This window comes from Pipistrellus hanaki, assembly GCF_964339955.1.
Source record: "Pipistrellus hanaki genome assembly, chromosome: 7".
Taxonomy (NCBI): Eukaryota; Metazoa; Chordata; class Mammalia; order Chiroptera; family Vespertilionidae; genus Pipistrellus; species Pipistrellus hanaki.
The window spans coordinates 68,534,183-68,556,722 of NC_140509.1; the positions used below are offsets into that span (position 1 = coordinate 68,534,183).

The 22,540-nt window shown below is 42.0% G+C and overlaps 1 protein-coding gene across 1 annotated transcript in view; it reads left to right on the forward strand.

Moving 5' to 3' along the window:
• The window catches only part of SLC2A12 (solute carrier family 2 member 12), a 46,979-nt gene that overhangs the window by 20,187 nt on the left and 4,252 nt on the right, over positions 1–22,540 (forward strand). The window contains 2 exon segments of the mRNA XM_084890839.1: positions 12,798–12,920; positions 18,105–18,237. Coding sequence (XP_084746965.1) covers positions 12,798–12,920; positions 18,105–18,237 — 256 coding nt within the window.

A 22,540-nucleotide genomic window follows, 5' to 3' on the forward strand; every position in this document is an offset into this window, starting at 1 on the left:
TGTAATTCTCTCCTATTCCAGGCCTTTCTCATGCCCATTCATCTTCTATAGCAGTATTCCTGAAATACCATTTTCCTCATGTCCCTAATGTTCACACACTCTCCATGGTGTCCTACTTTCTGCCATATCAGATAAATCAAATGCTTTACAAGATAAAAAGATTAGAAATGATCTATTCCAACATCTTCCTTCTACTGAAAAAGAAACAAGATACACAGGAGATTGAGATTACACAGATTTGGAAATAAAACCCCAGGCTTTGGAAGCCTAATTCCATGCTTTGCATACACTATATCACCATTCTTTGAAGGAAGTATTGCAAAACTTTCAAGACCCCCCACCATCCACCCAACCATATCAGGCTGTTTACACAACTCCAGGGGGCACCATTTACACTGTGATTTATGGAGTTATGCTCAAGGGCCACCGTTCATACAGGAGTGCCTATAGACTCCACATGGACAGCACAGTGAACAATGTCTCTGGCATTGTGCAATGAGGCAATACCTTATCACTCTGGGCTTCTTTATTTCCCACTGCTTTACACTTCCTCTACCCTACCCAAAGGGAGATTCTTACTACCTTTAAAGCTCAATGAAATTCTTCTCTTTTCTAGGAATTCACTTTTTTCTTAGAGGTGTTTATTTGTATGAACTACTAGTCATTTCTAGTGTAGCATATGTCAGTTCTGGACTATAAGTAGCTTGAATTTAAGTCAGAAATCTTGGTTTTAATCCCAGGTCTTCAACCTACTGGCTGTGTGATCTTTAAATCAACTATGTTCATGAAGCTGTTTTTAATCTATGAATTGGGTATAATAATATCTGTTTTATGTCACAGAGTCAGCATCAGGTGAGCAAATGTATGTGTGGTTTGGATGCTACAGGTATGATATAAATGGAAGTGTACACACATAGTGTAATGCACACTGTAATATAACTTAATCCTTACTGATACAGTTATTGCTACTATATGTTTTGGTTTATTAGCAAGAATATGGTTACTGGATTATAAGCTCTTTGAGGAAAGAAACGACATTTTATATTTTTTCTTCTCTCTCTTTAAGTGAGCTTGGCATAAATCTGTTTGAAAGCCATGCAGGAACACATTTGTGTTTCTAAGGGAGTGGGGAAGACTTTAAAAATAAGATGCATATATCAGAAAAATCTCAAAGTATGCTTCTTTACATGTATTAAGCAATTTATGGGCAAACTAAGTAGCACGTAAGAAACTCCTGTTTCTGCCAAATATCATCACGAGTTCTTTTGCAGAATAATTTGTCACATGGGCATGTGAGGAAAATCTTTCTGTGTTTGCTCATAAGAGAAGATGCAGGGGGATTAGTCATGCTTGGAAACAAATAGTGGGAGGCATTTAGGGCTTTTCTTTGTTAAGTCACAGTTATTGGGATTTTCAGGCACAGAGGACCTAAAATTAGTCCCAGTACTGTTTTTGTTTGTTTGTTTGTTTGTTTGTTTGTTTGTTTTGACACCTCTGCTTTTTGCTACAACCTGGAGAAGTGAGTCCCTTTGAGAATTTCTTAGACTCCCAAGCAATACTAGTGAGGTAGCGAATCTCAGAGTTGAAGGGGGTTTTTGGCATAGGAAAGAAAAATAGCTTGGTCTCTCCAACTTATAATTGTAATTTCGAGGACTGAGCTAGGTATTCACAGCTGAGTCTGGTAAGCATGTAGCCTGAGACAGAATTCCCCATCTATGGTTTGGGGCTATTGATTCTCCTTGAGCTCTTAGAAGGGATTTGAGTAATTTTCCTTTTTTTTTCTCCCTTGCTAAGAGTCGTTTTTGTCCATATTCATGTTATAGTTTATTTTTCTTTTCTAAAGAAAGCATACTACAGGAATTCCAATTCAATGATCAAAACTGTATTCTAGAGCATTGGTGTAAGCTGCAAAAACCAGTGGGAGTTTTAAGAAGATTTTTATTAGGAGCAAGATTTTCATACTAGATCTTGAATGCTTTCTAAAACTTATTAACCTAATGTGATTATTCTCAGATATCTCATTTAGAGAGTTGATTGCTTGTAGTAAAGCAAATCCTTTCTATAAGTAGAGGTATAAAAGAAAATGCACATGTTGTTCTAAAGTAAAATCAAAGGCAAGATTATACCATCTTCATTAAACTTCTTAAACATGGGTTGGCTTAGAACAGCGTTCCTTAATTGAATTAAATCATGCCATAATTTCTTCTGCCAAAGGAGTGTTTCTATTTTTTATTTTTATTTTTTTGGATTGAGTGTATGCTCTATCATTTCACTCTCTGGTCCTCTGTTTCCCTAACTGTAAAATAATAGGTTGCCCTAGAATCTAGAATTCAGGAGGGGAAATGAATGTGATACCAAGCAATCTTATGTATTATATTTTAATGCATTTAAAATATTATTCTAAAAGGGAATTCATGGCCCAAAGAATTTAAGAACCTCGGCCCTGCATTTTTTTACAACTAATACTAAAATTCTCTCATCAAGTAAAATCAGAATATATACTCTATTGCTTTTATTGAGGACTATTAAACATTTTTCCCCCCTTAACTGATCTTTCACTTCAAAATATGTTCAAAATCTTACCCTTACTCTCCACAGTGTTTCTGGAGTGGCCCTGATCATTGTTTTAATTTCTTTTAATAACGGTATTTTTCTGTCATGGTTCAAGCTTTTGGGTAGAACGGAAGAGTTCTGACATTGTGAGGACTTAGAGCCACATGCTTTATAAGTAAAGCAGAGCTGGGCCCGAACAGAAGGCATAAAGTTATTATTTCATGAGTTCATTTGAGGTGATACTTGTGTAGAAACCCAGCCTTTTAAAATAGCAAGTGTAACTCAGAAAAATGTGTGGCTGCTCTGTTCACAGTAATTACTAGGGCTTTTCTAAATCCACAGATTCCTGCGTCTGTAAAATTAATTCACCTCCTCTTCCATCTCATGATTATATGTTTTTTTCATTATGATAAAATGAAAGAAATTTATCCAAGATCACAGATTAAGTTTGGTTATGAGACTGTGGCTGCCATCCTCTAACTCCTTTTTATTCATACTGAATACTGACTGACAGGTGGTCCCCAATCATCTGCCTCAATCTCTTCTGTCAAATAAGCAGGAGCTCCTCCAGCGAGAAAGCAACTTGGAGTGACCAACCAAGGGAGAGAGAGGGAAAGCCTGGGGTTCACTGATTCACTCACCCATCCAGCACGTGTGTATTGCTCACCCAGATTCAGGGATGGCTGAGCAAGAGCCACACCCTGCCCTTATGGAACCAATGTGGGGATAGGCAATGGGCAAGAAAATGAAGACAGGTGTTATCCCAGTTCAGGAAGAGAGGTGTTGACACTCAGGTGGAGGACGAGTGATAAAAAAAACAAAGAAGGGTAAATGAAAGAGCATTTTGGAGGAGCGTTATTTCCGATAGGATGGCCATAAAAGGCCTTTCTGTGATGGTGACATTTGGGCTTCAGCTCATATGAAGAAAGAAGAGTGAAACTCTGGGAGAAGGGAGTTTTAAGCAGGGAGAATGGCAGGTCAAATGGTCTTGAGAGGGACATGAGCAGAAGGTTTAGGAGAACAGCAAGAAAGCCTCTCGAGGCTGCATAACGTGGTGTTTGGATTGGGACGAGGCTTTGGTATCATTTTGTGTCCCAGCCCCACAAAGTAGGACTTTGGACAGGACAATTCATCTCTGTAGGCATCCGTTTACCTATCTAGAAAATGGGGTGATATTGTCCATCTCACAGTGTAATTGTGAGGTTGAATGGAACAATCCACATGTGGTTTAGTGTCTGGTCTGCAGCATAGACTCAGTATATTTAGTTCTTAGTACTGTAAAGTGTCTGGCTATGGTCAAACTGAGATAAGTAGCTCTGAAAATGCCAGCACTGACCTCAGCAGGCATTTTGGTTAAGTCATGTCAGAACACAGGTAGTGCTCCATACCTTATACTGAACTATGCCATGGTCCTCCTGACCTCCCTTCTATAAACCATTTTAGTCGGGTCAAGAAAAAAATAAAAACATTGGTGGCTTGAAATATGGTTCAATTCTGGATGACCTATACAGTCAAGAGAACTTCCTAAAAAAACAGACAGGTGGTACAGAAAATCCTTAGGCTTCGGTGAAAGGTGATTGATATGATTGATGCAGGCTGAGAAACACCCAAAGCCCATTCGTATAAGTTGGTGCAACTAATTTAGACCCTCTGTCCTATGTGCACAGAAATTGTCTTGCTCATTGTTGTTTCCTTGGGCTTGACCCACAATAGGGGCTCCCTAAATATTTGTTAGATGAGTCAAAAACATCTCAAAAAGAGAGAGATGATGATTCTGGACCTCTCTCAGTTTCTGTGATTAAAGGGGAGCTGTCACTCTAGTCTGGTGTTGATACATCCTGATCTCCTCTGGCATGAATCTGAGCCAATATCTAGGGAATAAGAGATAAAATGGCTTGTGTGGAACTCCCTGGGCATTTGATTAAAAATTATTATCTGAGTAAAGCTACTCAATTGAGAATTCAGGATCATTTCCAATTCAACTGATGACTAAATAAAATTCATGTTTTAGATATACTAAAATTAAGGCATTTAAAATTTTTATGATGTTAAGATAAAACATTCATTCCCAAATATCTATTGTTTTTCCCAGCCCTTCCCCTGGAAAAGGAAATTAAGATTGTGATTTGCCTTATCATGGGGTGGTTATTCCTATCTTGGTTTAATAATTGAATGTTTTAAAACCCAACTTTTTACCAGAAATAATTTAAGGTAATTCTTTCATGGTTTTCTGAAGAGAAATATGTGAAAATCTGAACCTGGAATTTGGGGGTTGTTTTTGCTTACTTAATTAATATTAGAGCTCTTAGAAATATTTCAATGGATTATTCAGGCTTAAGAATCACATTAAATCCCTCAGATATGAATGGGAAGTCTAAAGTTAATAGCAGCAATAAAAGATCTTTGTAGAAAGATTATACCATAGCCACAAGAAATCAAACTCTCAAGAACTGCAAACTGAATGGCATGTTAGACCACTTGCAAACTAGCAAGTTGGCCTGTCACGGTTTAATGGATGTTGGCAAAAGAATGCATGGTCAGAGGCAAAGAACCATGTATTACTGCTAGCAATAGCAATAGCCAGAATATCAGCAGCTGCACCAGTTCCTCAGGCCCCATGAAAAGGGACAGAGGATACCTACACACTCGATGGGTTACTTTAAAGGAGAGGAACCCCAAGCTTAGGGAACCCAAATCTTTTTATAATAGACTGGAGGCCTGGTGCACAAAATTCTGCACAAGTAAGGTAGGGTCCCTAGGCCTGGCCAGCAATCAGGGCCTTCCTTCATTCCACACCACCCCCTGGTGGTCAGCACACATAATAGCAAGCATTTGAATTCTGTGGGGACAATTCGCATATTAGCCTTTTATTATATAGGCTAGGATAGCAATCTAGCTTGATTTTTTTTTTTTTTTTCTGCAGGGAAACTTTATCTTTAATTTACTGGACAGTAAAAATACCTTGGCTTCAGATGAGACAATATGTCTATCTTCCTGGCACAAAGACAGGCATGTCTTTGCTTGTAAGACAAGCAAGAGACCCATAGAGAACTGTCTCTCACCTCAAATATCCCACTTTCCTGTTTTTAACAACAACAACAAAAATAGAATTTTTTTTAAGGTTCAAAGATTATAGAGCCTAGCTTTGCTTGGTTTGGTTTTATGGAGTTAAACAGCTTTTAGGAGGATGGGTATCAGTAGGAAGCATAAACCCATCTGCTGTAACTCTTAAATGTATCTTTATTTTTAATCCTCACCCAAGGATGTTTTAATTTAGAGAGAGAGGAAAAGACAAAGGGAAACATTGATGTGAGAGAAACACATCGATTGGTTGCTTCCTGCACACACCACCCTAGGCCCCAGGCTAGGGAGGAGCTGGCAATTCAAGTGCGTGCCCTTGACCTGAATCAAACCCTGGATCCTTTGGTTTGCAGGCCCACGCTCTAAGGACTGAGCCAGACCAGCTAGGGCTACATTTAGATGTTATACCTGAATAACTCCAGCTCTTCACATTTTTCATGTGATTTTTGCACAAAGACTGTGACAATTCCAGGGATGTGGAAAAAATAGGTTCTAATTTAGAAGTTTATTTAGCTGCTTCACTCTAAAATATATTAGTTTTAGAGCAGAGAGGCTTACAGTCCAGAAGGACAAGAGGCTTACAGTCCAGAAGAAACAAATGTTTCAAAAGATGTTCTTCATATTTCTCCCTAGACCCTGGGCCCCTGATATGCAGAACTATCACAGTTAGTGTTTATCATCCTTTCCCACCATTCTTATGATAATTACATATCTTTACAGAAAAGGTATATCGCACAAATTGTTATTCTTTACACAGGGGAGTTTTGTTATCAAGTGAAGCCATTACACAGTCATACTCACACACAGGGTTTGTGTTACCTTAAGATCTTGCAAACCATTTATTCCCCTTTTTAAATCTTAGGTTTCAGTAATTACCAATATTCACACTACTACTGCTCCTTTTTTTAGTTAATTAAGTCAAAGGTCATTTTCATTGATTAAAGTGGTGAATTATTTGATCCTCTGGTGTTAGTCATTAAAATAATGCAAAATAAACAAAAAATAGTATCTGAATGGTTTTACACTAAATTTACACTCAAGCAAAAGAGGCAAAACTTTTAAAGAAATATTGTACTCTTATCTAGTTAAATCCTATTTTCCTCTTGGGAGTCAGATGATGAAGCAGTAGACCCTAACAGAACCAAGGAGTCTAAAATTATGTTTGTAGTGTTTTGACAGAATGACACCATCCATCTGTTACCATCAGCAACTGTTCACATAATACACCAGTGCTGAACTTTATTTCCAGCGCAGCACAACCATAGTCCTATGACCTTAAAACTTACCAATATTGGACAGTAGCAATATTAAAGAGACAGACTAAGGTTTTAACACTATCTTAAGCACAAGCATTCATTTTTTACTTTACTATTTTCCAGAACACAAGGTTACGAAATTTTCCAAGGAACACTTGCAACATTAAAAACTATAAATTTTTTCGGATTGAAGTCCAAAGCATCAGGCATGAAAAAGCATGACATAAAATGTTACATCTGAAACTTGACATTCAAGTTCTAGTTTAAACAACAAAAGACTAATTTCTTGTAGCTTCCTTTCCACTCCCCTCCATCCCCGCCTCCTTGCATTTTGAACAGTGATTCAGTGGTCTGCAAATCAGGATATGCATACTTGCATGCTCCTGGGCTTTATTTTCCAGAATGGTCTTTTAATAATACTTCAAAGGAAGTAAATTTGAATTTCAGAAAAATTTACTGTTTCCCAACATTTTTCCCTTCTCTCTCCCCAGTTATGTGTTCTTCCACTTAAAAGAAAGCACACCTTTTATCCATCAGAAATCTTATGATACATGCCACACATTATAAAAACTTCAGAAACACTAATTAAAGCGACAATTGGAAATATTGTTGTAGGTATGGGGTTGAAAATGACTCTAATAACTAGATAATCATCTTTTTATAAGCCTAGTTGTTTTCAATAATTTGCTTTCAACAGACCTGAAGTATGACCTATACAAGTTATCAGCTGATATTAGAAATAACTTCGGTTGTTAATTAGAAGAAATGAATGACTTTACTATCATAAAACTTCAACTCCCCATCCACTTTTATTATTCCTCTCAACAATAAATTTACCTATTTATAGAGAATACATGAATGTGTAATTCTAGAAGTCAGTGACATTCACCTTGGAATGTCTTGATTTGTTATTTAAGAAATTCAGCTTGAATGAAGTTTTGTTGTTTGTTTGTTTGTTTTCACAAGGCCCAAGGTGACTAAAACTCAAAGAGACTTAGAGAAGAGAGAATACAAGAAAATAAAAATGAATTAAAGCTACTAATGTGGGAGATGGTGACCTATGGTGGAGCACATTTTTTAAAGAATGTAATTTTTCCCACTTAGGGAACTTATGAGGCCAGAATCTAACCATCCGGGTGGGAGGAAGAAAGTGGGCATATTCTCTTTCAAATGCACATGAAAGTAACCCTATGCAATAAGAGTTGGGTGGGCTGCATGCTACTTGCATAGCTGATAGAAACTGTAGGAGTTGGCTTCACTCCTTCAAAGTATAGGATTGGCTCCTGGGCAAACCAAATTATTAAAAATCTACAGCCAGCCAAAATCGGTTTGGCTCAGTGGATAGAGCATCAGCCTGCAGACTGAAAGGTCCCAGGTTCGATTCAGGTCAAGGACATGTAGGGGGTGTGCAGGAGACAGCTGATTGATGTTTCTCTCTCATTGGTGTTTCTAACTATCTCTCTCCCTTCCTCTCTGTAAAAAATATCAATAAAATATATTTTTAAAAAATAAATAAAAATCTGCAGCCAAAGCACAGAACTTCCACCAAAGTTGGTAGGCGTTTTCTGGTAAGAGTTTCAAAACTCCCGTGTGACTTTCACACCTGGGGATACCACACCCCGTGGTTCAGGAAGAGCTCCAGCCAAAAGGAAAGTGTGCCTGGAGCGCCCCAAGGTTTACATCTGCGAGCACAGGGAGAGAACTGACGACCTCAGTGGGGAACACTGTGCCAGTGGCAGCAACATGGAGGAGGGGGGAGATGCCCATGGCGGTTTCCATGTGGCAGGGCTCAGTCATTTCCACTGACAGCCCCTGTGAATCCAAGTCCGTGTCCTCCACTGCCCACAGAGCCACTTTAACTTATTGCTCATCACGGTGTTTTTATGATACTCGGTGCAGCCATAAACACTCTGCAGACTCATCAGAACCAGGCGGGTTCTGACAGGCAGCCTGATTTAATATCATGTGAAATGTGAGTCTAATATCTGTACTCAGTTATCTCCCAGCAAACCCGTGCAGCACAGTGAAGGCCTTAAAGACGTGCAGATGCTGACATTTATAGAGACAGATATTGCTGAGGGAGTCCTGGGATGGTGGGGTTGAAGGTGGAGTAATAGGGGTCAAGGAGAATTGTTTCCAGACCCGCTAAACTGTAGTGGCTGAGCTCCTGGTAGGCATTCATTATGTCTCTGGATACTCTGTGGATTCCTCCCAAGCAAAGAGCACACAGCATCTCCTGTGGGCCGTGATCAGGGAAGGGGACATGAGGACAGCCAGAGAGAAAGCCTTCTCTACTGTGGTGTGTGGCAACAGCTTGATTTTCCTTGGGGGAGAAATTAGGCCAACTCCTTCGAAAAGACATCAGTGGTTTTAAGACACTTTACATTATAAATATCAGCATATCAAATCCTCGGGTGAGGGTCTGTACCTTTGTCCGAACTGAAACAAAGCTTCTCTGTCTGTCCTGTTAGGGGCACTCACAGCCCTGGCCCAGGGAACACGGAGGCCTGGGGGAGTCCGGCCCTGTCTTGCTCCTCAGTCTGCCATGGAAAGGCTCTGACCCTTTCCGGAAGTTCTCTCTTGCTGCAGGTGCCATTTTGATTTTTATTTCACTCTCTCTGAATCAGAAAACCTGTGATTTGTGGTACTAAAATTATGGTTAAAATAAGATTCTCCTTATTTTTTATTTAGATTCCATATTAGGTGAACTGATGTTGCAACATCAGTTTTGTTGCAACATCCAGTCTATTCGATAAACCAAGGCTTCAGTTCTAGAATTCTCTCTCTGAGAAGTAGAATTTAGAAGGAATTCAGAATTCTTTCTAAAAAGAAGTAGAAGCTTTCAGCAATGCTACGTTATCTCTTGACATGTCAGCTGCAAGGTTTGCCCGACGCATTTCCATGAGAGACTGAGGGAAGTCTCTTTCAGTAGTCAGTTCATTGCCCACGGGCTGGTCAGACTGCCCGAGGACGTGGCTCAGTGCTGCATGGCAAACGTGCCTCAGAAAGGCTCTCAGTGTGGGTCCTGGGTGCTCTTGGCAGTTCAGACTGAGCAGTTAACAACTAGGACCTCCTGCATCTGCTCCATCTTCTGGTTGGCGAGACCACACTTCCTGTAACAGCAGGACCAGCTCATTCTCATCTGTGGCCAACATGGCTCTGATGACCTCAGCAATGATAATCCCCAGGCCCCACTGAATGACTCCAGGAGGCTTCATTATGAAAGGTGGGAAAGGAGAGAACAGGGTTTCAGAGATGAGGAAGTGGGGATGGAAGTAAATCAAGAAAACCTGTGCTGCCAGGCCAGCGTGGCTCAGTGGTTGAGCATCAGCCTATGAACCAAGAGGTCAAGGTTTGATTCCCAGTCAGGACACATCCTGGGATTATGATCTCCATCCCAGTGAGCAGTGTGCAGGAGGCAGCATATCAATGATTCCCTCTCATCATGGATGTTACTATCTCTCTCTCTCCCTCTCCTTTTCTCTCTGAAATCAATAAAATTACACACACACACACACACACACACACACACACACATATCAATATATATATATATATATATACATACATATATATATATATATATATATATATATTATATATATATATATTTTTTAAAGAATCATTGATCAGCTGCCTCCTGCACACCCCCCTACTGGGGATTGAGCCCACAACCCAGACATGTGCCTTTGACCAGAATCGAACCTGGGACCCTTCAGTCTGCAGGCCAATGCTCTATCCACAGAGCCAAACCAGCTAGGGCAAGAGACATTGTTTCCGGACCCGCTAAACTGTAGTGGAGAATTATATATATATATATATATGTGTGTGTGTGTGTGTGTGTGTGTGTGTGTGTGTGTGTGTGTGTGTGTATGTATATGTGTATATATTATATATTTTTAAAGAAAGATTCTGAAACCGGTTTGGCTCAATGGATAGAGCGTCGGCCTGCAGACTGAAAGGTCCCAGGTTCGATTCCAGTCAAGGGCATGAACCTTGGTTGTGGGCACATCCCCAGTAGGGAGTGTGCAAGAGGCAGCTGATCAATGATTCTCTCTCATCGATGTCTCTATTCCTCTCTCTTCCTCTCTGTAAAAAATCAAATAAAATATATTAAAAAAATAAAAATAACGAAAATAAAGAAAGCCTGTGCTAATGCCCTCACTTAAAGAAAATGAGTGTCCTTCCTCGCCTCCTCCTCATGGCTGCTAGAGCAAAAGGCTGTCGGGCCCTCTGCTCTACCATGAACATGTTAAGTACCCGTGGCAGGCAGGGACACAGGGGCACTGGTCTGTGGTATAGATTGTTTAGCTTCAAAACGTAGGATCTACATAATTTTGTCTTGTATTTGCCCAAGGATGGGTTATTACAAAGGCTTCATCAGAATTATGTAGATCTCATTCTACTCAGAGCCAGATCCCAGTCTTGATCCCATCAGGCAAGGCACTCGGAGCACTGCACTGATCTCGAAGGACAGAATCTGCAAGAACCTAGTGAAGGTCTTTTGGGGCAAGAAGGGGGGTGGGGGAGTGTGATATAGACGTGTGTTTCTGAATCCCTGTGAATTAGAACACTAATAATCATGGTCATTTTCTTCCAGGCTTTAACGATAACCCTATATAGATTTCCTTGGAGAAGATAAGCAAGAAAAAAATGTTTTTTCTGCCCTCTTCTATTATTTATTTTTGTCTTACTTTAAAACAGCAAATTTACTAGGAGCAGGTGTTTTCTCTGCAGCATGGTAGTGTCGTGAAAGCAATTAAATTAGAGGCACAGCTGACGGCATAATTCTGGCACAGTCGTTGCTGACCTGTGGAACCCTCCCTATCTTCTGGTTCCTTCTTCCCACAGCCTCCTCCGGGCTGGGACGGTGCAGCTGGCCTTTCAACACAAGATGACTCAGTGAGCCTGGGCTGGACAGCTCCTAAATCCTTCTTTCCTCAGAATCAAACTGTGTTTGAACTCTGCATTTAATTATTCATTAACAAATATTTATTGAGCCACCACCAAGACAGCACCGTGATTAAAAAGCACGAGTTCCAGAGACTGGGCACCAGGCCTTCATGCCACCTCTGCCACTTAGGAGGCCCATGACCTTGGCTGGTTATTAACTCTTTAAGCCTCCGTTTCCTGTTCTATAGTAATAGCTCTCGTCTGGTAGGATTTTGTGAGGATCAGATGAGGTAAGTTTTGTAAATTGTTCAGCCCATTATAGAAACTCACAGCCAATTTATTAGGCAAACTAGGGTTGATAGGCTGGGAGCAGGAGACAAGTTCATTTACTCCTGGACTCCCCTTTCAAAGTCCATAAAGCAGGTCCTATAAGATTCCCTGTCACTCTCAGATAATAAGAAGTCTTCTGATCAGTGTTCATGCCAAGAAGAGTCTCCTTTCAGAGATTCAAGTGTGTTGAGTCTGGCATGCTAATCAAATCTTAGAGCTCTATTGAATTTAGAGGTTCTCTCTACTTAGCTTGCCCCAGGCCAGGAAGCACAAGCAAGACAAGTGAGAGTATTATGTTCTACCCACTCAGTAGCTATGCTGTGGGATTTCTCCAAGGTCAAGGGCAAACGAAATTACAGGAAAGGGCCCGGAGGCACTGACATTAAGGTTCTGTGCTTGGCAGGTGGCCCCACCCACTGCCCCTCTCATTTGCATTTGTCCGACCTGTGCCTCTCACACACACAGCATTTCAAATCCCCATCCCTCCTCTGGGGACCACTATCAGACTTTCTCAGAGTTCCTCCTGAACCCTTCCTCACTTGGCTGGAGGTAAGGAGGAGGCACAGGGCCCTGCTCTCCAACCACAAACAGGCAAGACTAGGGCAGAGATCCGTGGCCCGCCCCCGGGTGTCAATGGCTTTTTGATAATTCTGCTGCCCCCACCCCCTCTGCCTTTTCCTCCAGTGCCCTGGCTGGTGCTCAGCGAGATTTTTCCTGGTGGAATCAGAGGTCGAGCCATGGCTTTAACGTCAAGCATGAACTGGGGCATCAACCTCCTCATCTCGCTGACGTTTTTGACTGTGACGGGTAAGGCTGCGTCCTCTTCCACTAATGCCTTTGTGCTCTTAGGACAAACAGCAAGAGAAGCACACTCAGTTAAACACACACACACACAACAACAACAACAACAACAACAACCTAAAAAACAAGCAAACATTGTTCTGTGGACACTGTCAAACACATTCCAAACGAAAGAGTGGCAAGGAACCTGATGTACCCACTACCCAACTTAAAGGGTTGTCAGCCATAATTCACTTAATCCCACCTGCTCGTCCTCCCACATTATTTTAAGGCACATCTCAGACAGCATGTCATTTGTCTAGACATTTCAGCATGGACCTCTAAACGATAAGACATTTAAAAACTATAGCCATGCCTGGCCAGTGTGGTTTAATACTTGCACGTCAAATCATAAACCAAGAGGTCACAGGTTTGATTCCTGGTCAGGGCACGTGCCTGGGTTGCAGGCTAAGTCCCCGTGTTGGGGGCATGCAAGAGGCAGCCAATCAATGATGTTTCTCTCTCATCATGGATGTTCTAACTCTCTCTCCCTCCCCCTTGTTCTCTGAAATCAATAAAAACATATTAAAAAAAGAACACACACACATGAAATAGAAACTATAGCCACAATATCATTAGTAACCTTAAAATATTAATGAAACTTCCTTGGTGTCAATATCCAACCTGTGTTCACATTCTTCAAAGTGTCTTATAATTATTTTTTATATTTTGTTTGTTTGAATCACAATCCAAATATATAACTTACAACTGATTGATATGTTCCTTGTATTTTGTAGGTTTCATCTTCCTTTCTCCTCCCCTCTCTCCTACTTTATTTTTTTAATGAAGAAACTGGGTCATTCATCTCATCCCTTTCCCCAGGCGGGATTTTGCTGATTGCTGTCATATCGCGTGACCTTCTGTCCCTTGTGTTTCCTGCCAACTGCTGTTTGGGTCTGGAGGCTTGCAGAGATTTGGGTTTTCTTGTTTGCAACCTCCTTTGTAGATGATGGCGTGTGTGTCCTGCCATCGAGGCATGTCTCATTTGCTTGTCTCCTGCTTTGTTGCAACTACTTCCTCTGAGCATTATTGCCCAGATCCGTTATTTTCACTCTATCATTCCTTCTAAATTTAAAAAAAAAAAAAAAATTTATTGATTTTTTACAGAGAGGAAGGGGGTGGGATAGAGAGCTAGAAACATGTGCCAGCAAATAAGGTACATGCCCTTGACCGGAATCAAACCTGGGACCCTTCAGTCCAAAGGCTGACGCTCTATCCACTGTGCCAAACCAGCTTGGACATTCCACAAGAATTTTTTAAAAATGCAATACCTGACTATTCAGTCAGGAGAACATCCTCTTTCCTTTAGATTGTCAAATGAAAAAAAATAGTAACAGCCAGCGCAATAGCTGTCCAGTGTGAATGAATCAAAATTATACCTTTTTTTTGTCAGATTGGCAAAAATAATATATTTTGGGTGTTCCGCAGCGTTTTAGTAATTAGCTTATCCGATCTAATAAAGAGGAAATATGCTAATTGACCCTCATGCTATCACAAAGGTGGCAGCACCCTCAGCCAATAAGGAGGGAATGTGCTCATTGACTGCCCCACCCTTAAAGATGGCAGCACCCACAGCCTTAAGATGGCGGCACCCAGTCCCTCAGCCCTGCTGGGGCGGCAGGCATGCAGCAAGGTTGGGCCTGCCTGGGGGCATGTGCCTGCCTCTCCAGAGTCCCCCAGTCCCCTCAGTCCCCCAACTACCCAGGGCTGGCCCAAGGAGCAGGCAAGCCTCAGATGCCGGCTGCTCAGCCACTCAGGGCTACCCAAAACTCAGGTAACCAGGGCCAGCTGAGGCTTGCACTGCTGGCAGTGGCAGTAGCAGAAGTGTGATAGGGCATCACCTTCCCCTGATCACTGGGTTGCCTCCCACCACTGAGGGCTCCCAGACTGTGAGAGGGGCTGGGCTGAGGAACCCCCCTCCAGAGCATGAATTTTCATGCACCGGGGCTCTATTGTGTGTATAAGATGAAAAAGGCTGAAAAACGCTGCTCTAGAGCCAGACTGCAGCTTACAGGAAACAAAGGACAGAAGGTCATGTGATATGACAACAATCGGCAAATCCAGCCTGGGGAAAACTATGAGACAAATGACCGAGTTTCTTCATTAAAAATGTAAAGTGAGAGGAAGGAAAGGGAGGAGAAATGGAGCTAAAACCTACAGATTTTAAGATACATATCAATTTTAAGTTATGTATTTGGGTTGTGAGTCAAGCAAAGTATAAAAATAATTATAAAATCATTGGGAGAATGTGAATAATATGCATATATTATATATAAAGTCTCAAAAGTGGATGTATATTCAAAAATGTAGATATTTATATATCTACATATAGTACTTCTGAATCTTGTCAACTTTTTTTTTTAAGTGCATCTACTTATGGAACTTTTGGAGTTGTTAAATAAGCATGGTTTAAGTTTCAATATAAGATTTTAAAATGTGTGTATCCTTCCTACTTTTTTAGAAATAGCCCAAAATTAAAGGAAGCACAGGATCTAGTTATTTACACCAACCATACCTCTCCTACTCAAATCACTCTCAGAGGCCTATGCCCTGCACTTTCACACACACACACACGCTAGTCTGCTATTTGATGAGGAGGAAGAGAAATATAAAAGGAAGAATGGCCGAAACCGGTTTGACTCAGCTGTAGAGCGTCAGTCTGTGGACTGAAAGGTCCCGGGTTCGATTCCGGTTGAGGGTATGTAGATTGGTTGCGGGCACATCCCCGGTGGGGGGTGTGCAAGAGGCAGCTGGTCGATGTTTCTCTCTCATGGACGTTTCTAACTTTCTATCTCTCTCCCTTCCTCTCTGTAAAAAAAAAAAAAAATAAAATATATATATATATATATATATATATATATATATATATATATATATATATATATATATATATTTTTTTTTTTTTTTTTAAGGGAAGAATGGAAATGATACGGGACACAAAAAAAGATGACACAAATCTCTGGGAAGAGTGGAGAATACGTGTGATGGGCTAAAGAAGATGCCAAAGTTCTTCATGGGCTTTTAGAGCAGACATTGGGAAAATGAATCCACTTTTTTATAAATCCTGGGATAATCTGAAACCCGTAGATGGCATTTAACTGGGCTAAGTTTGAAATTCTCTACTTGCTTTCAAATAATCAATTTTCCAAGTCAAAAGCATAAGGGCAGCAAGTCCTTGGACACAAACCTTCCTAGTGCAAGTTCAACTGTCAATAAAGGCTGTGTCCCAGAGAGAGACTTCCTCGCAGTGGGCATGACGCAGCTGCAGTGCTGTGCTCGGCTCTGAGTAAAGCATTTTTAAGAGGGCTGTTTAAATATTTTAAGAGGGTTGCAGTGTGTCCACCAAGCGAGTGCAATCTTGATGACATGGTCGTGTGACCTATTGCTACCGAGCTCAAGGGGGGCCGCTGCTTGGGTGTTCTAGTCAAGAATGAGACATGGTAGATAGTTTCATTTACTTGCAGCTGGTAAAAGAGACAGGAGACTGATATCCAAAGCTCTGCCCCCCAAGGGAGGCTTAGCCATTGCTCATTTGCACTACTTGGTCAGTTACATGTTGTTCCTGTCAAGCTTATCCTCCTTACAGCTGGTCTGCAAAATTCTGTGCTACGTTTTAGCATTTGGCAAGAATAACCTTCAGTAAGAATGACCCACACCTTGAGACGCTTGTCCTCTCTAACATGGCTTGTGAAGAACACCTGCAGTTCAGGGTGTTTGGCTTGGAGGAGAGGGTGCTCAGGGAGGGATGCAGGTGCACGGATACATTTGAACGCTGTCTTGAAGAGGGGTGGGGAGAGCCGACCCAGAGGGCCAAGCAGAACCCCGGAACCGGAGTTCCTAAAGGGCAGACTTGCATGTAGAAACTGAAAAGGAAGGCCTTTGCAACAGATAGGGGCGGCTCACCATGCCCAGAAAATCTTTGGAAAGTGGTGAGCCTCCTGTTCGGAGAGCGCTAAGACAGAACAGGGGACACGTCTGATGAGACAACCTTTTGGCACTTTTTACTCTATACTCTGGTTTTATGCCCCAGAAGGGGAAAAAGGACCAATTGCACAAGCACTTTATTAAGCACTCACTTGGGTCAAACCCTATGCCGACAGCAAGAAGAGCACAGACAAATCGGTTTAAATAAAACGCCAGGACAGCAGTGCTGTGTCTGCTTCCTGCCTCTCCTCTCTGCACAGCTGGCTGACTACACACTAGCTCCTTCCACCGCACTCACAGAACTGCCTCATACATAACTGTCCGGCCAGCTTTCCTGGCTGACCAGCCATGATTTGTGGCTGCAGCTGCTGAGGGCTGTTTGCACGGTTCCAGCCCGTGGTTGGTCTGAAGAGCCAGCTGCCTCCTCGCTGCCCCCTGCCACTCTGGACTTCCTACTGCAGAGCCAGGGCTGGCCCGATGCAAGCAGGCTCAAGTGCCTAGGAGGCCATCTCTCACCAGCTAGCCAGCTCATGGTTAATGTACCTTGGTCTTGGTCAGTCACTGCAGAGGAACCGTACCTTCCGGTAGAAGTGGTTTGAGGGAAAACAAGGCTTCTTGCTGCTGAATCTGAGCAAGCAAATGCCTTTCGTTAGAACCACCATCATGTAACACCCCCCCACCACCACCCGTAAATCCAGGAAGAAGCATTGCAAATACACAAGCTACTAAGAGATAAAATATTGCCAACAGGTAAATGATTTATTCAGAGTATAGGACGGTGAGTTTGTTCCCAGAAAAGCCATCTGTATCAATGTGACTTTTAAGATGTCCATTAATAGAAAGCAAACTGCTGCCTCAGTGGTTCTCCAAGGAATTGTGGAGCCTGAGGAGAGAGAGGAGATATTTTACCTTCGGCTTCATACGTTTCTGTGTTGTTTCCAGTTCTCTTTTTGCAATGAGCAAAGAGAAAGGCTTGCTCACCAAAAAGATAGCATTGGGTGTTGCAAGACTGCTGTTTATTCTGCCAGAGGAAGCTGGGGTGGTTTGTAAGCACGACGCTTTCCGAGGCTGGCTGTAGTTTTCATTTGTGGTGCTATTTCCTAGGATACTATCACATGTTTGGAAATACATGCTTTTATACATGCTCCAAGAAGCTGCTGTCCATAAACAAGTGGCACCAGAGCAACCCAGAATGCATTTCTAACCAATTCCTTCCATCCTCTGCAGATCTCATTGGCCTGCCGTGGGTGTGCTTCATATATGCGATCATGAGTCTCGCAGCCCTGGGGTTTGTTGTTGCATTTATACCTGAGACCAAAGGATGCTCTTTGGAACAAATATCAATGGAACTGGCAAAAACGTAAGTATGATGTGCATTGCTCTCCGAACAGCACTTTTTGGTTTTTTTTTAAAAAAAAATGCAGCCTTTATATACAACCAAATCATAACAACATCTGAAAGTATTTTAGGATATTCTCTTTGGTGTGGAACCGTATCTCATAGCATAATTCCAGTTTCTCTGACGCGTATCTAGTTTGGGTGACTCGGCTAAGGAATTAGAGTCATCGATGCTTTCTAACAAGCGAACTGTTCAAAGATCTTTCCGCCCTGATCAAAGGACCCTCCCATCTCCCCCACCTTCCCCTGATGCAGGTTTTTTGTTTGGGGTTGAAGGTAGATCCTAGAACATCAGGCTCACCTTGCATTAGAAGCACGGGCTTCAGTTCTTTCATCTCTATCCTACCTGATGATCTCTTTAAGCTAAGATTATCAGGAAAATTCAGGCATAAATGTCTACAAATTATCCCAAATAGGGCACAACGTAAGTTTAAGAAAGGTTAGGAGTTTCTTAGGTAATTTGCATTTAGAAAACTGGTTAAATACATTCCAAATGCAGGCATCACGTTAGCAATGTAAGTCAGAAGCGGGCCATAAGAAATTCCATTTCTTTAAGTAGCAGAACTCATGGTTCTAACAGCTGAAACAGGCCTGGGGAAGGGGTGGTGTGTCGGGCCAGGAATGAAGGGGAACTGGTTATTCTTCCCAGGAGTTAAAACTTATACTTGAAAATGTAGAGGTACTTGTTCTTGGGTTTTAATAAAATGGGAGAAACAATGTATTTATAGTTTGAGGCTTTCTTCTAAAGATACTTTCAATCCACTAGAGAGAAATATGTGATTGCTATTGAAATTGTGGGCCTAGTCACTCTCCAGCTTTTGTCTGAAGGAAGAATAAACCTGCAGAGATAGGAGGCATGTGTATTTATATAGACCAAACTGTTAATCCTGGTTTATTAGGGTGGTCAGCAGATGGTGGGAAATGTTTTACTTTTTACTTTATATACTTTTAAGTGGTTCACATTTTAGAAACATATCACTTTAGTAAAAAGCATAAAAACTTTTTTCTTAATTAAAGCCATAAGTTAAACATCAAACTATACGGCTAATTTTTGATAAATATAAGGACCTGTTTTTATTATTTTTTTAAAATATATGTTTATTGATGTCAGAGAGGAAGAGAAAGGAAGAGATACATCAATGATGACAATCATTGACCAGCTAGCTGCCTCTTGCACATCCCCCAATGGGGATCGAACCTGAAACCTGGGCATGTACCATTGACTGGAATAGAACCTGAGACCCTTCAGTCTGCAGGCCAACGCTCTATCCACTGAGCCAAACCAGCTAGGGCAAGGCCTGCTTTCAAAAAAGAAAATGAAAACGATGCTCACTCATTTACAAAGAGAAGTGCAATAGTCAGGAAGGCAACTGCTCTGTGGGTCACAGGCTGTGACTTACTCTGTCGTCTGTGCAACAGGAGGAGGAAGAGGTCTGTGTTCAGATGAGCGGGACACACTGGCTATCCCAAGGCACTCCCTCTCCACCATTCCAAATATTACTTATTCAGCTCTCTGTGGGCCATCTCCTATGGGCCGGCTCTGGGCCAGGAAAGAGCTGAAGATACAGGAGACAAAGAATCCAAGGCTTCTTTAAGAGGCTTTTTAAGAAAACAGACCATTTAACACACTGTGTTGGAAGACACAAAGCAAAGTACATTGGAGGATTTTATCTATAAACGCTTCCTGAAAGAGGTAATTCCAGAGCAAGGTCTTGATAGAGTTATCTGGGCAAAGGGGTTGTGTGGAGGTCAGAGGAGAGGGAACACATAGAGGCCAGTCCACTTACCCGTGGGGAATGAAGAGGGCAGGTTCTGAGCTGGGGATTGAGAGGTGAGCCCAGAGCACAGGGCACAGAGGAGTCAGGAAGGGTCTTGATTCATCTTGATCAAGAATTTGGATTTTATTCTGAAAGTAGCGGGGCATCATAAAAGCAGTGGGACAGGGGAAGAGGGTAACTGGATTTTTGAAGAAGCACACTGGCAAAATCTGGGAAATGGAAAGGGGAGATGCCAAATGAGGGAGACCTTTGAGGAGTGTGTGGGAGGAATCAGATAGGAAACTGAGGCTGGTCTTGGTGCAGGGATAGAACCTACACAGCTTGGAGCTAGACTGGAAAAGGCAGTTTAGGGAACAGGGATCTCTCGAGCGTAGAGAACTAACCCGGTAAACACTGGGACATTCACTGAAGTCAGACCCAGAGCAGGAGGAAGGCGGGTGTGGGAGGCAGGGCTCTGGTGGCTGGCTGGTCAGGGACAACCCTCAGCAGTTTGCACAGGGTCTGAGGTGCCTATGGGACATGCAAGTGAAAGGGAAAGAGGGTCAGTGTTTACTGGGAGCGGGAGTTGAGGAGAAGTATCCACGTTGGAGAAATAGACTTGGTACTCAACACATCGGTCCACAAGTAGGGGCAGATCCACATTTTGTGGAGCTTAATAAACTTTTGAGGGTCCAGTTTAAGAAAAATATCACAAATTATAAATGCAAAATTATTCATGACAACATGCATCTTGGAAGGGTTGTGCGGGTGAGGGTCATGGGTGTGTTTCATTGGTGTTATGGAAACCCATCTTGTGTGTATGCACTTTTGAGCTACCCATGTACGAGCTGGGGGAGCAAAATCCCTTAAAATATAAAGGTTCATTAAAATTCTTATGAGCAGTAATAACTAAAAAACTGAGCCAGGGAGAAGGTGGTAATGAATTCATCCAAGGAAGCTACCCTATTATCATTCCTTTTTTTTTTTGCCCTCTTTCTTATAAAGTGCAACTTGAAGGCCAAGTGTCCCAGATGAGCTAAGGTTAAGAAACTTTTAGATCTACTTTTCACAGGGGGCTCGGAATGAATCAAACTGCAGACCCAATGGAAATGTGAAGGCAGAACTTAAGAGAGGCCCATCTTTCCTTCTAGCAGATCTCCAGGATAAGACATTTCCTAAGAACATGGGATCCAAAACGGAACAAAACTATTGTCAGCATCTGGTGTGGGGAAGGAATCTGTCTAAATTAGTAAGACTGAATCAGGACACGTTTTAAAAAGAATCATATTCCTGTTACTTTTTGAGTCATGCAGTAACTTACACTTAACGCCAGACCCTCTCCAAGAAAGGTAAAAAATTGCAAAGTAGGATAGAACCGAAAGCCAAGGTACTGTCGACCCCTAGGCAGACCACACAAGCACTGGGAGGTTGGTATTGAAGAACAAAACCACCTAAGGGCTCTGGTGCAGAGAAGTATGAAAGATGAGGTGGTAAAAAAAGCAATCCTGCATGTTAAACTCATTTATAGCAGCAGGAGTCTCTGCTGGGGTGTATCCGTGTGGCGAAGCCCCATACTGACGGCAGGCTCTAAGAAACAAGGCTGCTGGCAGAAACCGGGAATTCCTATTTATGCAACGCTAGGGGCCGGGGCTTGTCTCAGCTTGCCGCAGCAGGTTGGCAAAGGCTTAGAAAATAAAAAGATAAGCAGCTTGGAGTGTGTAGATTGATCAAAGTATGTGTGAAATATGCATGTAGCAAGGTTCCCCAGAGGGAAATGCCAGAAACAGAAATAAAAATAAAAGACGTAACGGTACTGAAAAGCCATGGAACCAGCGAAGTAAATGTGGGGCTGCAGAGAGCCCAGGGACCTTGCGAGGCCTGGGAAGCAGAAGTTAACCTGAAGACGGAGGAAGGACACTGCTGAGTTAAGGGGGTCTGTGAATTGAGGAATTAAGGAAACAATGAATTAACTTTTGTCACCAGGGAAAGCGACAGTACTGATGATTTGCTAAGGAGTGAGAAAGGAAACTTTCTGATCCTACACATTGCCTGACATTTTTCCTCTCTGGTGTTTGGAGTTGGGTTCTTTTACTTCTATTCCTACCAGCCTGAGAAAACAGATACTCTTCCAAAGTTGTTAAGTTTCTTATAAAATAAAGTGACTCAGCTGAGAGGTTGGGAAAGATTTCAGCAAAAATGTAATCTGAAAGGATTCTAGTTTGAACTTCTGCCTTGCAAGTTAAAAACTGAAAATGGAACATTGGCCACATGTGCTATTTCAGCTGTGATTTTTTTCCTCCAACTTAAGTGGAAACATATAGAGAACCCCAAGTACTTGTTTTGTAAATATTTTGGTTCTGAGGCCTATTTTTCACTTAAAAGACACTTTTAAAAAAATTGATTTCAGAGCAAAAGGGAGAGGGAGACATAGAAACATCAATGATGAGAGTGAATTGATTGGCTGCCTCCTGCATGCCCCCTACTAGGGATCAAGCCCACAATCTAGGC